Below are 17,307 nucleotides of genomic sequence, written 5' to 3'. Positions count from 1 at the left end.
AAAATACACCTCAGCTTTTTATTGAGGTTTCAAAACAGTGTCGGACAAGCAAGTACTGAGTCTAAAGGGGAGACAATCAGCAGGAGACGTTTGGGGAGGCATGTAACAGCGACAGGCAGTTAAGAAGAACAAAAAAACAGCAAGATTGTCAATCTATGTACAAAATATGATCCCTGAACAGTTACACTGCTTTTACACACAGTTTGTTTTGCTGTCCCTGATAATGGATACACAGTGGTCACAAAAGCGCGCATGCGCAATTCTCACTGTCAGTACACTAACGCGCACGCGCACAAACTTTCACGCTCTCACGCAGTTAGTCTCAATTCTCTGACACTCGCGAACTCTCTCGGAGAGTTTCTTACCCCACTCATTCAGTCACGCACGAACCACGCAGTTTCCTCTCACGCACGCACACTCCTACACTATCTCCTGCACACAGTTTCTCACACACACACACACACACGCTCAGTCGCACGTGTATGCAGACAAGGTTTGCTTGAGTTCTTCTCGACAATGATCCAAAAGGACGCATGGGACACAATTCAAGTTCCTGCACGCACACACACACATAGTGAAAAACAAGTGCTCGCTCACTCAAGTGCCCTTCTCCGCTCTCACTTCCACAAGCACCAAGGTGCACGTTCATAAATTACAAATTATTTTAAAACACACAAACACTCAGAACCAGGAAATAATAACAGCTGCAAAACATGCACAGGCTCCTAACAGCTGGGCATTTTATAAATGTAAACAACGAAGACAGAAAGGTAATAAACAGGGGGGAAGAGAGTTACAGTTTTGCTGCATAGAAAGTAATCCTGAAAAAAAAAAAAGCTCACACCAGAAGGTCTATTGGAATTTGTCGCAAGAAGTCAGGAGCGCAACCTCGCCGGGAGGCCGGTAAACGTGACGTTTGAGACCAGCAAGGGCGCACTGCAGACAGCAGAAGTTATTTGCTGAGTCTTTAAAAGAAAATCTGCACACATATCCGTGGATATGTTAGCATCATTCATTCATTCATCTGGATGATGTGATGGTCGCCTGTCCGGTGGGTCACACGGAAGAGCGATAAAATGGCGCCTTTGCATCACCTGCAAGTTGGTTTCCTGTGTTGGCGTGGACTGTGGTAGCTCACTTCCTGTTCTGCAGCTCTGCAAATGTCCCTGTTGAATGTCACCGTTTTGTTCTGAGGTCACACAAATAGGCACTTTCTCAGCCCGGAGCTTTTCTTTTTTTCTTTTTGCATACAATTGCTTCGGTTCTGCTACTTTTCTACTCCAGTTTTGGGTGGGTTCTTTTTTTCATGGTAGGGTCCAGTTGAGTTTGCTGGGCAGGCACTCAGGGAGCTGGAGTCAAAGCCACGGGAGCTGGACTTCCCGTGCTCTCCTCCTGGCGATGTTCTTCCCTGTCCGTATTGGCGACTTGATCCAGACTGGCTTCCTCCTCCTCCATCTTCACAACCTCCGGCGCCTCTTCGGCCTTCATGGCGGCCAACGTGTCTGCGGCGCTGGCCTGGGCGTAGGCGCCCACGCTGGCGTGACTGAGGCCGTGCACCTTCTTCAGGTGCTTCTCCAGGGTGGCGTAGACCGTGAAAGGCACGGCGCAAAGTTGGCACAGGAAAGGCGCTTTGGCTCCTTGGGCACCGTGCGTCTTCATGTGCCGCGTTAGCTTGGAGCTCTGGGCGCAGGCGTAGCTACACAGGCCGCAGCGGTACGGCCGCTCGCCCGTGTGGCTGCGGCGGTGCACCGTCAGGTTGCTGCTGTTGCGAAACTGCTTTCCGCAATACTCGCAGGCCTCGTCCTTCTTCTTCTTGACGGCCGAGACGGACGGGGCGCCGGCGCTCCCTCCACCGGTGCTCCTCCGCTCGTTCTCCCGTTGCCACTCCTGCACCGCCTCGCTGACTTTAGCCGAGCTGAAGTCAATGATCTCGGGCTGCTCGCTCATCTCGGGCCGCTTGGGCGTGCAGTTGCCGCTGGCTATGCCGCTCTCGCCGCTGCCGCCGGTCTCGCCGCTTTCCAGGGAGCCCTCGGAGGGGCTGGCGCATGGTGAGGCGCGCCGGGGGTCCGCCTGCGCCTCGGCCTCCTCCTCGCCGCCGTCTCTCTGGCTCTGGTAGAGTCTCAGCAGCTCTCTGTCTGAAGGTCTGACCTGCGAGGGGAGGAGCATCACGGCGGGGAGCTTGGGCACCGTCAGGTCCAACTCAGAGGGACCCTGCGCTCTCACGTCCATGGTGGCCTTCCCTGCCTGCATTTGGAACCTTCCCCTGGTGGTCTCCATCGCCAAGGCATCCGCTGATTCATACCCGCTCCCCGCTGCCGGCCGGTGGTGGCTCCTGATGTGGCGAGCCAGCTGCCCGCTCTGGGCGAAGGCCTGGCCGCACACGCCGCAGTGGTACGGCCTCTCGCACGCGTGAGTCCGGCGGTGGGCGGAGAGGGCGCGCGGCGTCTGAAAACTGTGGTCGCACAGCTCGCAGTGGAAGTCGGCTTGGAGGACTCCCGTTTGAGGGAAGGGGGACGCCGCCGGCGGGGAGGAGGACGGGGACAACGCCAGGCCTCCCGGCGAGCTGACAGAAGGATTGTTGTTGTTGCTAATGTTGTTGGTGCCCTCAGCAAGACCCCGCAGCAGCTCGGAGAAGTTCAGAGCCTGCAGGTTGTTGGGGGGCACGGCGGCGGGAGTCTGGCGGGGGCGAGCCAGGCGCAGGGTGGGCTGGAAGGCGGAGGCGAGCGCATGACTGAGGTGGCGAGGGTCCAGCGTGGCGGCCGCAGGTTTGTTCTCCTTCAGACTGGCTCGGATGTCCTCATCCTCCTCCTGGTAAATGCTGAGGGAGTGAGCGTGCTGGGCGTGCTGCAGCAGGGCCCAGGCGGAGGGTAATACACTCTCGCACTGCTGGCAGGTGAAGTAGGACGGCTCCTCGGACCCTGGAAAACAAAAACAGAGCAGTCGTAAGGACAAGGGTCACGGTGGAGCCGATCCCAATTGACCTGGGGCAGGAAAAAAGTTCCCAGGTGTCTCAACATATCCGAGACACACTTTTGTCAAAATACCCAAAGGATCGAGATCCTTCTTTCTCAAGCCTGGATGAAATGAGTTTTTGAGGGAGCGGTCCTGTCTCATGCAAATGAGCCAAGCAATAAAAATAATCAGGTTAGCTTAATGCTAACATAAATGGAAAACATCAATCACAAGCTAACAGTGAGCAAAAACATTCCACCACAATGGGGGGGTTATTCTTAGGGGATGATGGGAAATGTAGTTATCGATCATAAAATGGAGAGGATGGCGCTATTTGGTTCTGATCAGCAAAACGACACACGACGAGCGCATCCGCCCTCGACGTCAACGAGAGGGCGCCGAGGTAGAGCGGCGTTTTTCCAGCGCGGAGGCGCGTCGGCGGGGTTACATCTCGCGGATATTTTTATACGTCGGATAGCTTTGTCTCCTAAGCGAGAAGCCACTTTCCAATTAAGCTGCAAATTGCTAATTAGCAGAACGTGGAAAACGAATGCCTTATGCAAATGAGCCACTGACTCAGCCCGCTTGACAAATGAGGCCTTTTTCTGCATTAATCAACACTGGAGAGACCATCTCCAAATTGCGGAGGGGAGGGAGAAAGTGTTCTATTTTTCCGTTTTTCTTTCTTTCTGAGCGGTTCAAAGCCGACTGCTATAAGCCTCTTTCATGTTTCCTCAAGTCAAATCCGTCTGTATTTTACTGGAGGGGAGGAGGCGAGAGATGAAAAAAGAGAGCAACTGTTTCCCCTATTTCTTCCTCTCCTCTTTTCTGCCTGTTCATGTCCTTTAACCTAGCCTGAGGAGAGAGCCAGCAAAAGTTGGGATGAAAAAGAGAAAAAAAAAAATAGGGTGAGAGCAGGAAAAGAGAGATAGGTAGGTCAGGGCTCGGGAGATAAAAAAGAAAATGAGATAAAAAGATTATAAAGTAGTGCAAGGGAGGGGAGGACACCGTGGAAATATGTCACCCCTTTGGATTGTACTTGAGACCCATCCTCCAAGCCCTCCGCCCCCAAATCTATCCCTGAGGGGGCAGCAGTGAGGAGGGGGGGGGGGGGGCTCCATGGTGGCTTTTGTCTTGTGGTCCCGCAGTGAAACACAATACCCAGCCGCTCTCTCTCTTTTCCCCTCCACTTTCTCTCTCTTCGTTTTTTTTTTTTTTTTCCTCGTGTGTAAGGATTCCCATTTGGCCCGGGGTAGCACTTGAATATTAAGCAGAAGCAATAACTACTAATTAAAAATGCAGATTGGCTGGGAGCACTAACGAGCAGCAGGCAGAATCTCTTCTCCCCGGGGAGGTCGAGACGGAGAGGGGAGGCGAGAAATTGAAAGAGGGGAGAAGGAAAAGTGTGCTGAAGACGCAGGAGGAGGAGGGTGGCCGTTGAGATGAATAAAAAAAACAAAACAAACAAGGAGAATAAATAAAAAGGAACGAGACAGATGCACAAGGCTCTTCAGTAATCCATCTCCACTCTAACCCCACCACCACCACACACACACACACACACACACGTACACATACACACGTGCACATCAGAAAAAAAGAAAAGGAGGGCCGTGTCTGCTTGCGGGATAACCGCTCTCTCACTTTCGCTCAAAACAGCTCGCCAACAAACGCCTTCCAAAACAAAAACTCGCAGGCCCAAAAATGGCCGTAAATTATAATGGAGGTGTTATTGTTGTACTGATGAGATCATTTCTTGGCAAAGAGCTTTTTTTTTTTTTTCCTTAAACGATTTCAAAAAAGAAAAATTGCGACTGCAAATTAATATAAGATTATTATTTTTTTTTACATACAAGCAATAATAGTGTACATGAATATTTTCGTATTAAGCAACCGGCTTATGCTAAAGCATTATAAAAGAGAGTTCAAGTTCGATTTGAGTTTTGTAGATGGACGGAAATGGTGCAGGCAGATGACCCCCCTCCCCCCTCCCCAAACGTTGCACAAAGGAAGGAACTGCTAACGTGTGTGTGCACACGACATGGGAGGTTTCGACATGTGCGCGAGGGACGCTCGTCTACCTGCTTCGAGATGCCGCGTCCGTTTGTCGCCTGAGAGAAACGATCATTTTCGGAAAATGCCCATAATTTTCCTTCCTTCCTCAAGGCGCTGGCCTGCTTCATTCGATCCATCAACACACGTTCTAATTACAGCACTGTGGAAGGGACAACTTCTTTGAATAAATGTCCCTTTAATTAGGCTTAGCTCGGAAACCAATTATCAAACCTGTTTGAGATTCATATCGTTGTTCTTTCCAATCGGACCGGTAAAACAACAAATGCAAAAACTTCCACCAAAAAAAACAACACACGGGATTTTGGCATCATCACTTACGGGTATTGATTCATTTTTGAGGGGGAAATAAAATTGCAATTTGATTATTTTCCGCCTCCCTACATACGAGCGTCTTTTATGTTCCGAGCGTGACAGCATGTGTTGTATTACCTCGGGAATCAGAACATGTTTACCTGGTCACCTCCGAGACAAGCAGGCAGGGGATTGGTGGCGAGTATGGGAAGGGGGTGGGGGGGAGCTCTAGAGCTCAGGTGCTCGGTGTAGTGGCAGGAGGCCTCCTGGGGGACCCCGAGAAAACCTCCTGACGCCACTGCTTTCTGCACAATTAGCTTTTGCATCACTAACTCACCAAGGCCTGCTAATGGCAACGGCTAGCTAATGAGCTGGACTCATACGGAGGGGTGAGGAAAGGGGTTGGGGGTGTAAACAAATGAAGAAAAAAAAAAAAAACAGCCTGGCTAATTAGCAACCTGCCTTTTTCCTTTCTTCTAAGTCCTCACCTGCTTTGCCGGGCTCCACCTTCACCTTCAACCCAAGCTCCGCCCCCCAGGCTCGCTCCCTGGCCTCCGCCTCCTCCCTCCTCAGCTCGATGAAGCCCTGGCCCAGCGCTGCGACGGCGGCCGTTAGGGTCCCGTTGGAGGCGCAATGACGCTGCAGGGCTCGGTGGGCGGGCGAGCGGGGCGCGGCGCGGGCATCCAAAGCTTGGTTTCGGGGAAGACAGCCGCCCTGCTTGTGCTGGATGAAGGCCAGGATGTGCGCCAGGGGGAAGGCCCGGCTGCACTGGCCGCAGGTCAAGAGGTCGCCGCCACCGTCGGGTGTCAGGATGTGCGGGGTCGGGAGGTGGTCCTGTGGCAGGAGGGCACCTCCGTCCGCTGTGTCAGGAGATTCTAAGAAACACGGAAATACATTCATAGTTTTTCCAAATATACATTTTTTTTCTATATTTTAATGTCAGAATATATTAAGCCATTAATTGTAAGTAGATACATTTTATTATATTAATTGAATGTGCAAATACATATATTCACATATTTTATATTTATTATATTTAAGATGTAAAATGTTCATATATCTGAAATATATTTTATTAAACCTAAAAAGAAGTAGAGGTATATGAAATGACATTTTAAAAGTATTAGAATATTTTTAGTAAATGGTTTTATTTAATTTATTGTTTATTATATTGAATATTTTTTTATGCACACTAACAGGACACAACAATACACCTGTAAAATCAGAATTTTATTCTGCCAACTATTAGAATCGGGCTAAAAATAATCCTAATTGCTCAGGCCTGAGTCAAATATAAACATATTTGTCCCATGATTACAGTAGCATTCAAAACTGATGTCACGGTAGATTTTAAATACCTCAGGGAAACAAGTATAAGGAAAAAGAAGCCGGTGGCAGGTATCAGACGTTAAAGCATTGCGGCTGATTTCAAGTTCTTGTGTCAGTCAAAAGGAGCATCACAACGAGGTCAAACTGCTCACAGGCCACTGACCACTTCCTTCAAGCGACCCAGAACTGATCGGCTCGCTCACAAAACCCACAGACGCAGGGGAGGTGGGTTGGGGCATCACCTCATTCACCTCAAATGACGTATGACATCCTCTAGCACAACGGTGGAGAAGCTTTTTGAAAAATCTGCTTTTTTTTGTGGCTGTAATGAGCATTTGTACCTTTCATGTTAAAAAAAAACCCCAAATAAAACCTCAGAGAAAGTCCCCTGAAAATATTTTCAGCCCACAAGTGTGATTTCAAGTTAGACAGTGGGTATAAAAAGTCTACACACCCCATGGAGTTTGAATGATATAAAAAAAAAAGAATGAGGTAATTCGATTCAGAACTTTTTTCACCATTAATGAGGGCATCGCCTGCACAACTCAACTGAAAAAAAGTGTTTAGAAATGACCAATCACATCCAAACTTCACGCACCTGTCTCTGATGAACCTGATATGAAGTTCTGACGTTCTCGTAGGTAGCAACGTGATTGGTTGATTCTGAACAGAGCCACATCCCCAGTTACAGGGGGGTGTGCTCACTTTTGCAAACATCTCAGTTGTTTGTTTTGTTTCCTTTCTTGGTAAGATTGGGTTATTTCCCCTCCCAATCGAGTAATACGAGTTGTAGATTTTTTAGTATTACAAAATATGCCATTTGAAAAGGGATGTGTAGACTTAAAATCCACTGTATTCACACCCCTAGACTCAAACCGCAGAGCGTTTCTCAACAGGAAACGGAATGCAATAAAAGGGGGAGAAAAAAAATGACCGAAGGAGTAAGATAAGAGCGGCCAGGCCTGTGTCTGTGTGTGTGTGTATGTGTGTGTTTGAAGCTCACAAATGTGACATGTGACCTCATACCTGACACATGTGGTTAGAGCGAGAAGCAAGAACTTTGAAACCAGGCCAAAAGAGTGCCACGAAGAAGCAGTCAGACAAACGTTAATTCTTAAAAAAAAAGGGTTAATAGAAGGTAAATATCAGTTGGAGGACATACAGTCCAAAAGTGTATTAAAAACTACAGTGGGCTAACTTTTTTTTTTTTTTTTGTAGTGCGATCTCACATTTTAATTTTGAGTTTTATGGACGTCTACCAATGGCTGCCACTAAAGGTTTAGTAATAGTAATGTCCTTTTTTACAATTAAAAAATATATAGTTAGCTCAATGTAGTGCTTTATTTAGACCGGCTTGCAACTCAAGCACATTAAAAAATATGTATATTTAAGTCTCAAATGTCCTTGTCGTGTATATTATGATGTTAGTATGGGGGTAAGCGGACTTTTCTACGAAGGAAATTGGCCTGTTGCTCAACACCGGACACCGGCACACCTTGTTGCCTGCCAAGAGCAGCACTGTAATAGAATAGAATCAGGACAGGTACAGACAGTACAGTGTGGGGCCGCATCTCGCCAGTTGTTCCTCAAAAATGTCACCTTTCCTGTTTCAGAGCTGCGGCTGTTTGTGCAGACTTGCAAGGCGCGGCCACACACACACAGACGCGGGAACGCGCACGCAAGTCAGTGAAGGACTGTGTGGTCATACAACCTACGCACGCACCAACTGTGTCGTGGTTACTTTTTGAAAAGAAAAAAAAAAGGTTTACTTTAAAATACATATACAATTTCTGGTTGTTTTGAAATATAAACAAGCCTGGTTAAAATATATTTTAATTAAAAAATATATTAAAAAAAATAATAAGTAGCCAAAACTTATCAGGAATTTTTACTGTTAGTTTTAAAAAAGTGGAGAACGTCCTGTTTAAATATTGACTCTTAACAGTGCAAGCATTCGCGGTTCTTTATGTGATGTCAACAAAGTGTCACGGACGAAACGCATCATACATAATAGTTGGATTTCACGAATACTCCATCACTCCAACCGAACGAGGCCGACCACACTTCCCAGTCCCACAGCCCCATTTCTATCCCAGCAACATGCTTCGTTCTTACCGTGAATTGCACTCAGGTGCTGCGGTCTGCTGCCAAGTTTGCGTCTGGACATCGCGTCGATGCCTCCGCGCTCACAGAAAAAACCAAACTACAATATCAAGCAAACACTGAGAAAAAAGGGAGGAAAAACACAAGCCGGTTCGGTCCAGGTGCTCGCTGTGTGATAAGATGGACTGGCCTGCGTGTGCTTGCTCGCCGTCTCCTCCCCTGCGTGGACTGGACTGACAAGGCTGCGTTCAAGTTCACGCGTCTTCCTTCTCCTTCAAGCAGCCGGCGAGCGGAGGGCAACAAGGGGGCGTGGCCGGGGCCAGCAAACCACGCCCACAGCACCACAAACCTACGACCCCACTGGACAAACACGTGTCTCGCTTCAAAGTGGCTCCTCGGTTTACGACGCGACGTAATGTCACATGTCCAGTAAATGCTCATTGAAATACAAAATGAATGCGTAAACCGAGGCAGGATTTTAATAAGATTAAATACCTGATGGGGGGCCGTTTGGTTTTATTTCCAGAGAAAGCACTTTTCAGTTCCACAGGTGTCCCCACAAGACTATTCACTTCTGCTTTTCGGTACAGCACTAAAATAATGGCGTTGATATTTTGAAGCAGCAAAATACCAGAATAAAATTGTAGCTGACTTAACATCAATGATTTAAAAAAAATGGAGTTACAAAAACAGATTTATATACAGAAAGCTTTGGAGAATTTTTTTTTTTCAAGTGAAAGAGGCTTGCAAAAATGAGACAAGTCTATGCAGTTATGAGAGACAATAAATACCGAAATAAATCTTCATTTTGTTTCATGAACACTTTTATTGGGACATGACAGAGGAGGGATTATCGCTTTTATAAAAAAAAAAAGAGCGAGTGAGATATTTGATGTAATCGGCGTGATTTGAAACAGAAATGACGTCCAAAATATTCAGAGAGGAAGACGTCAAATGAGTTGCTCTGAAATATGAGTGGTGAGGAGCAGGCAGGGCTTGAAGAAGAAATGCAAACAGGTTTAATAATAACCTGCAGCATGTTTTCCAACCAAATATGAGAATGTGGTGTAAAAGTGACAAGGTCATAATTCAGACAACAACATATTCCATACATACATGTTTGAGGTCTTGGTGTCAACATGAGTGACCCTGGCTTATGTTCTGCTTTATTGTTCAAGGAGATCCTCCAATATTTCAGGTCAGTATCTGCTGTACGGACTTCTGGAACGGGAGCGGGAACGGGAGCGTGAGTGGGACCGATATCTCCTAAAAAAAAAACAAGGAGAGGGGAAGAAAAAAAAAAAGGTACAGAAATCAATCAGTACTTTGGACATCAAAGTTGAATTTATTATTGTTCTTCTCTCTCATGGAGTTATTCTGTAAACTGTTTCAGCCCTAATTTGGTCTCGAGATGCTGCAGGAGTGTTTCTAAGTCACCAACGAGTTGTTTTTTTTTAGCCCCCCCAAAAAAAGTATTTCATTATTTAGTATTATTGAAATGTTATGATTCATTAAAGCTCTCTGTTTTGGTCTCAGATGTTTTTTCTTAAGTGCTCTATAAATAAAATGGATTCAAGTTAGGAGAGGACTATTAATAAGGCATAAATAATGGTGACCAGGACAAAGATGTGAAGAGGAATCCTCACATACCTTCTGGATGAGCTGGAATCCCGACCTGAGGGACAAGAGTACACAGAAGCGCCGTCAGAACTCCAAAGAACCAAATGCTACTTCCATCACTTTTGAAACATCTGCTCACAGTTGGGCCGATCTCGTTCCGAGAATTTTTTGAAAGCGGCTCTATTGTCCGAGTCTGGTAAATGTTTGCTGCGGCGAGGCTGCTGACCCTCGCAGCCTTACCATGTTTGGAAGGAGAGGGCGAGTTGCTGCTGTGGCGTCCGTATTGTCGCTCCCATTCATCCCACTCTTTCTCGCGCCGCTCTCGCTCCCTAAACACAGAAGCCCTCGAGGTCAGACCATTGCAACACACTCAAATACCAAACGGTCCGCCTGCGTGTATGCACACACACACACGCGCACACGCACGGCCTTACTTCATGCGTATCTTGCGTGCCATGGCTCGTAGTTCTCCCTCTCGCTCCTGTCGGGGCAATCACGGGGCAATGTGAGGAAATGGCGGACGGGACGTTTTTGATTGTTGACGCATAAGAAACACGCACCTGTCGTTTGTGCTCCTGTTGCTGGATTTTCACCTGAGCCGCTTTCTTATCCGCCTTGGCTGCAGGAAGAGAGGAACCGTTGAGCAAATATCACGTGGAAAAAAAGACAGCTTCGGCTCGTTGGTGTACTCACACTGCCTGTTGAGGGCCTTCTGCATGCGGAGCTTGAGCTTCTCCTGTGGCGTCAGCTTGGACTGTGGGCAACACGCTTGTATTAGCAACTTGACAACAGCGCCGTCAACACAATTTGAACACTTTGGATGAGTCAAAGTGGGCAACAGGTGAAGCGAGATTTTTGGAACCTTTTGCCGCACGTGTCCGGCAAATTAGGAATAGACACAAAAAAAAAAAAAAAAGGAGGGGGGGAGTGAGACATTAATACGCGGGGACAGCCGAGGGAGTCGTCGAGGGACGCTACGTGAAACAAGAGCAAGTTCAGGTCCAGCGAGTTCACTAAAGAGCCAGTGGCGCTTTGCCGACGACACACCCAGCAGTGGGCTGTTCAAACCTGGCCAGGCAAGAAAAACGGCAGGTCACAACACCGCAGGCGAGTCAAACGCGGGAGGGCGAGCGCAATTCTTCACTAAGAGAGAGAGAGAGAGAGAGAGGCCTGGCGTGTATGCAAAACTACGATGATTCTTTGCCAGGAAAACATGAACAAGCAGCAGCAGAAAGGAGGACGAGGGCAGCTCACAATAATAAGAAAAAAAATGTCCACAATGATTGACAGTAAACCACTATCTCTCTCCATGATCTCACAGTTTAGAGCTGTAGGACATTGAAATATGTTCATTTGTTGAAACAAGCCCAGACTTTTTTGCCCACACCCATCATCACTTGTGTTTGAGCAGGAAAGAAACCCAAATCTTAAAAAAAAGTCAATATTAACAACAAGATGCAAACTACAGTAATGGAGTCCAGTCTACTTTTTTTGCCAACCCTTGTCAGATGGAGGCATGTGTATACGGTTTAAAAACACAAGTGAGATTATTTTTCAAGGGGTGCTGGACGGCGGCCGGGTCAGCCTGTCGGGGGATGAGGGAGGTGTAGTAGGCTTTAGCGAGAAAGCTCGGCCACATCAAATTCTTACTGACTTTGGCAGCTCCCGTCTTTTTACCACCGCTTGTTTCAGGCCTGCAGGGACGACAAAGGAAGCGTGGACAAGTTAGGGCAAACGGCGGAAGTCCGACGGTTTGCAATTTCAACAAAGTAGACAAAATAAAGATGTTTTCATAGTCTATATTAAATTAAATGAAACGTTACCTTGGGTGGTAATCAAATGTGCTTCTGTGGTACACAATGCACTTTATTTATTTTTTTAAAAGGTGTGAAATAAACCAAGAGGCTACATAACATTTTCGTGGTCATCAAATCATGTAAGAATACGTCGTCACATGGCACAAGATGGTACACGAGGTTAACGCCGGACTCACTATTTTTCATTTGCGCTCTCATCGCACTACTGCATTCGTGATAGATGAGGTTCAGTTACCTCGCGGTCATAGGAATGGAATTCAAGAGCGAAGACGACGTGGACTTACTTTCTGAGTTTGTCGGTAACGGTGTTAGCAGAAACAGGGGGTCCTCTGTTGTCAGGGGAGGGGCTGTGGTTGGGGCGGCCGGGGGACGGCGAGGGACTGCCGCTGCTGCTCTCGCCCCGCCGGTAACCGGTGCGGCCGCTTCGCCGAGAGGAACCCCCTTGCCGTGAGCTGGAGCGGGATCTGAAAAGCCAAACGTTAGGTCACAGGCCGCGTGGTTCCAAAATGCACGACCTTCACCTTGTCCGTCTCCTCGAAGAGTATTGTCTCCTCTCCCGAGAGCGTTCTCTGGGTCGCGATCTGGAGCGAGTCCGCTCGCGCCTCCTCCGGGACCCTCCCCGCTCACGCGAGTACGACCGAGAATGTCGTCTCAAGCGGGAGTTGGTCCGAGAACGCCGGTCGTCCCTTCTCCGCGATCGGCGGCGTGAACGGGAGGACGAAGAGGAGGAGCGCGATGAAGAAGCGGAGGAGGAGTATGAAGGGGAACGACTGGATGAGGATCTTCGTCTCCTGAAGAAAAACAGACGCAACGTTTTTGTAACGACAACGATCCAACGCCTGGGCTAATTGTTTCCCGCTGCTGGATTTTACAATTGACGACGCTTTTACGCTGATTGACCGAAGTGATTTATTGCTTGGAAGTCTGACATGCAGCTTTGGACAAGTCAAATCGCTCAGGCCATGTTCACACAGACACGCATCAAATAACAAAAACATTTTTCTAGGAAAATAGACCTTTCTAAAAATACCCGCATCGTTGAAAAAACATCGCCTTAATCTCTTGGCACAACATGCATAGCAATGAACCTCACCTCCAATAAAGTTACAAAAAAAAAAAATAGCACCAAATAAGAGGAATCACCCCTTGCCAGTGATCATGTCAACAGACTAACCGATAAAAAGCCAGGAGGAGGGAAAGTTACCGACCGGGAGGCCCTGCTATGACCTGCGGGGTGCTGCACGAAGGAGCCTTGGGAGACGGCGGCTTGCGCCACGGCTGCCGCCGCCGCTGCCGCCGCCGCAGCCTCGTCGTCGCTGCCTCCAAAGCTGGTGATGAAGGTTATCTTCTCCGGACCGGGGGTCCGGGAGCGTGAGCGCGACTCAGAGCTGGATTCTGAGTCCGGCCTGAAAAATCCAAAGAAATCATTGTGACAATCAAGTTGAGAAAATAAACACGGAAGGGCGAGCTTACCGTTTGTAAGGATCATACGTTGGACTGTCTCTTCTGGCATAGCTGAAGACGGAGCAAGAAGAAATAAATTGACACATGCTGGCAAGATTGCGGCCTGCTGTGTTCTTATGTAATGCTTTTAAATATAATTCAAAAATTCTTGCTGTGACTTGTAGAAGAATCAAAATAGTTTCTCTTTAATGACCAAAAAAAATAGACTATAATAAAAGAAAAACAGACTATTAAAAAAAAAAAAAAAGAACTGTCCAAAATAAACGAGTTCTATTTTGCATAGTTTACGGATTTACCTTGGCGGGCTGATTTGTCGTCCTTTCAGTCTTTTCTCTCTGAACTCTCTTCTTTGTCGGCGAGAACGGCGGCCCTTAGATGAGCAAACACGTCACGTAAAGTCGAAAACATGCGCACGCACCTACGGCCATCTTCAGAAAAAGGTCCTTACAGAGTACATGGCTTTCTCCGCCTCCAGTGCTTTGGCATGCTTGATGGCCTCCACCTCCTCTTTGTCCTTCCTCAACATCCTGACGGGCACAATTAGGACGCACGTTTAAATCAAGCCAAACAGCTTTTTAATGACATTTTTACGGCTGCTCAAAAATAAACACGAAACGACAAACCCCACCGAATGCCTCGAGCCGCGTCGGACCGGAAAAATATTCCGTCGTTACCATTAACATGGCGGCGTGCGAAATCGAGTCGGTGCTGATGCGGACAAATTGTCGGCGGTTACTTTGTGATGTCTTAAAAATAAGAAAATAAGTTTATCGTGGGATTATGGCCATATGGCTTGACACAAACTATATTTAACAGGTAATAAAAAGTCATTGATAGTTTGTCTTGATTCCAAGTCTACAAAATATTCAGTTTGACTGCGCTGCATTGTCACAAATGCCTCACGGGTGTCCTACATAACTGAGAACTTACATAAACAACCAACAGGAAGAAAACCTCTGCTTAAATGGTGGATAACAGCGCCCTCTGCTGCCATTAATGGGAACTACAGAACAGCTGAGACACTAAAGGAGGAATAGATTTTTTTTTGGGCCCTATTGTCAGATAGCACACAAGTCCAAACCGGCCCAAAAAATTATCCTAATTTGTTTTTTCATCTCATTCCAAAATATGATTTACTTTCTGTTTCAGAGCAGGGATTTGCACCATTTTAATCTCCTCAAAAAGGTGATGATATGTTCATGTGGCATAATCATCCAAACGGTACCTGACAAAGTCTCCTTCAGCCATTCCATAGGGAGTGGCCGCTTTGTTGAGATCCAGCTCCTGCTCGTGGTTCAGCTCGTCAATGTCCACCTCCACATCTGCCCACACCCAAACGACAATTCAGTTTATTCCAAAGCTCCTCAACATCTATATTTAGCTAGGACCCAAAACAAAAAAAGGAACGACTGAATCTACATTTATGTTACAGCTCACCAATATCTGGGATGACCTCGTCTTCTTCAGACTCGCTGTTCTCCGAATTGTCTTCATCTTTGTCCGAGGCGGGGTCCGGTTCTGTCACAGTGCTGTCCTCGTATGTGTAACCGATGGCAACTTTTTTCTCCGCCAGCCTGCCTCCCGAAAATGGACAATGTTAGAAACGAGTGTCCTTCGTGTGCAGACACGCAATAGAAAAGAGGCTATGGAACGAACATACTTTTTCTTCTCATCCTCGTTTGGCTTCTGTAGGCCACCGTAGAGTTCGTCCACATAAATCTGGTACAAACACTGCTCCTCAGAGACTGCGGGAGGACACCGGAGTTTAAGCACAACATTGCAGCCTCGAAAGTGGATGTTACTGAAATATTGAAAGTCGTCATCAGGAGCACGAGAGACAACTATCATTTGCTACTGTGCCGGATGTCAGAGAATATGTGACTGACTGTTGGCAAAGTCGTTCTGCACCAAGCCTCGGTAGCGCTCGTAATTGCATTTCCTCTCCTCCATCTCCTGCTCTGCGCTTCTGCAAAGATGGAAGTGATAAAACACAATCAATGTGCATGCAGAGAGAACTGAAATAGTTCATGTGTAGGACTCATGCAGTTAAAAATAATTCACGTCGGTGTCACAAAAAAAAAAAGGTTAACATGGATGAAAACTGTAGAATGAGGAAAAACTGACGGTGTGGTGATGAGCGGAGGCGTGTAGGTGGGGACGTAGTCGAGATGAGCTCGGACGTCAAAACGATCAATCATGTTACTGGCGTCACCTTGCCATGGCATCCTTTAAGAGAGAAAAAAAAAAAACGTCCAGCATTAGGGTTAGTGCTGCAAATCTCACCAGCTATGAGAATAACATTTTTGTTTGACAGATTACATATTGTGTCACTTTTTAAGATCACTTATGTGTGTTTTTTACATGTTGATGGGAGACTCTGCAGCCAGAGCCACAGCAGGATCCAGGTGGATCTTGTAGGCTCGTCCATGAACCTGAAGGAACTGGGCCGGATCCTTTTTCTAAAAGGAGACAAAAACGAGCAGATGTGGAAAGTGTGCGGCGACTTTGCTCCCAAGTTTTAAACTCTTACAAAGCTAAACGAGTCATCCCAGGTCAACACAGTGTTCTTCATCACGCAAGCAAAGCGATATTGTCGCTTACGATTAGAGTCTGACTTTTGCGAGACAACTTACGATCTTCTCGTAGTATTCCCGGCGGCGCTCGCCACGTCGCTTGTAGTCGACCATCATGCCACGGAGCTTGCGCTCGTGCTTGCGGGCCTCCTGCCACATGACGGCGCCGCTGGGGGTGGGGGCGCGGCGTGGCACGGTTGCTGCAGTGGGGGAAAAGCACAGAGAGTTACTAGATTTGTTTTGTTGCTGGGAATGGCTGTCATTTGCATTATGCACCAGCTAAAGGAAGAAGGGGAGTCGTAGAATTTTATTTTATTGGGGTGGGGGGGGGGGTCATAAATAAGAAGCTAATGGAATTACTTTTCCCCATTAAACCTGTCAATGTTGCTGTCATTTTGTTATATCAGATATGAACAATGCTGGGAATAAATGAAGTGTGCTCAAGTTTGCAAATAAAACTCAGGTAGGGTTATTGATTATAATTTTCGTCTGTACTATAGTAAATAGTCACTTTGACTACTTGCATCGTATAATAATTGTACAAGAATGGACACATATTTGAATATACTGTATGAGGAAACTGATCGTAGCTAAACTGCAGTATTTAAATGCTCACCTTAGTCTCACATTATTATTTATCGCTTTTTTAGACAAATAGAAAAGGAAAAAAATGTTTTAGAATGTACACAGGAGTTTGTCAGGAGCCGCAGCGATTTGACCGACAGTGCGTAAAGTCGCGGGGGCCTCTTCACTGAAAAGCTAGTTTAGCTTAGCTTAGCTATTCAAGGCTAACTGCACCACAGTAAACGAGAAAATAACTGTATAGGCTAAACCAAATGCTACATAAACATAAATTAATGACTTTTAAAATAGGAAGGGCTTACCTGTTTTACGGGCAACAACTAGAAAACTGGGTTATAATTCGCTAAGCCAAAGAGGCGACTGTACACGCCTTCTTCCGCGCTGTCTTTTTTACTTCGTTGAATTTAACGGCGGGGGGAGGCAATAGACCCCCTGCTGGACGGGAGCGTTACTGCATATATGTTCACGTTATAATGATTCTGCCTAAATGAATGTAAAAA

The 17,307-nt window shown here is 47.0% G+C and overlaps 2 protein-coding genes across 3 annotated transcripts; both read right to left on the bottom strand.

Annotated features, from left to right (window-relative positions):
- Positions 1-4: 4 nt before the first annotated feature.
- Positions 5-9,022, bottom strand: znf296 (zinc finger protein 296). The gene is made up of 3 exons (XM_088380614.1): positions 8,764-9,022; positions 5,808-6,194; positions 5-2,918 (listed from the first exon to the last, which is right to left on the bottom strand). Exons 1-3 carry the CDS (start codon positions 8,813-8,815, stop codon positions 1,342-1,344), a joined length of 2,016 nt encoding a protein of 671 aa, XP_088236740.1. The 5' UTR covers positions 8,816-9,022; the 3' UTR covers positions 5-1,341.
- Positions 9,023-9,553: 531 nt separating this feature from the next.
- clasrp (CLK4-associating serine/arginine rich protein) lies at positions 9,554-17,232 on the bottom strand. 2 transcript variants are annotated; one of them, XM_088381492.1, is made up of 21 exons: positions 17,110-17,232; positions 16,286-16,425; positions 16,014-16,111; positions 15,777-15,878; positions 15,539-15,618; positions 15,313-15,397; positions 15,090-15,226; positions 14,878-14,974; positions 14,101-14,179; positions 13,949-14,022; positions 13,662-13,703; positions 13,397-13,594; positions 12,710-12,979; positions 12,473-12,652; positions 12,026-12,065; positions 11,065-11,125; positions 10,932-10,990; positions 10,806-10,852; positions 10,612-10,700; positions 10,402-10,426; positions 9,554-10,017 (listed from the first exon to the last, which is right to left on the bottom strand). In XM_088381492.1, exons 2-21 carry the CDS (start codon positions 16,382-16,384, stop codon positions 9,951-9,953), a joined length of 1,929 nt encoding a protein of 642 aa, XP_088237618.1. In that variant the 5' UTR covers positions 16,385-16,425; positions 17,110-17,232; the 3' UTR covers positions 9,554-9,950. The 2 variants fall into 2 exon arrangements, 1 of the variants encoding a protein (XP_088237618.1); XR_015859544.1 differs by lacking the exons at positions 9,554-10,017; positions 10,402-10,426 and having other exon boundaries at positions 12,022-12,065.
- Between the last annotated feature and the right edge of the window lie 75 nt (positions 17,233-17,307).

The sequence above is a fragment of the Syngnathus floridae genome, chromosome 7 (assembly GCF_059516105.1).
Source record: "Syngnathus floridae isolate MCC-2025c chromosome 7, RoL_Sflo_1.0, whole genome shotgun sequence".
NCBI lineage: Eukaryota > Metazoa > Chordata > Actinopteri > Syngnathiformes > Syngnathidae > Syngnathus > Syngnathus floridae.
Note: the sequence above shows the minus strand (reverse complement) of the source record. Positions and strands in the feature narration are given on the sequence as shown.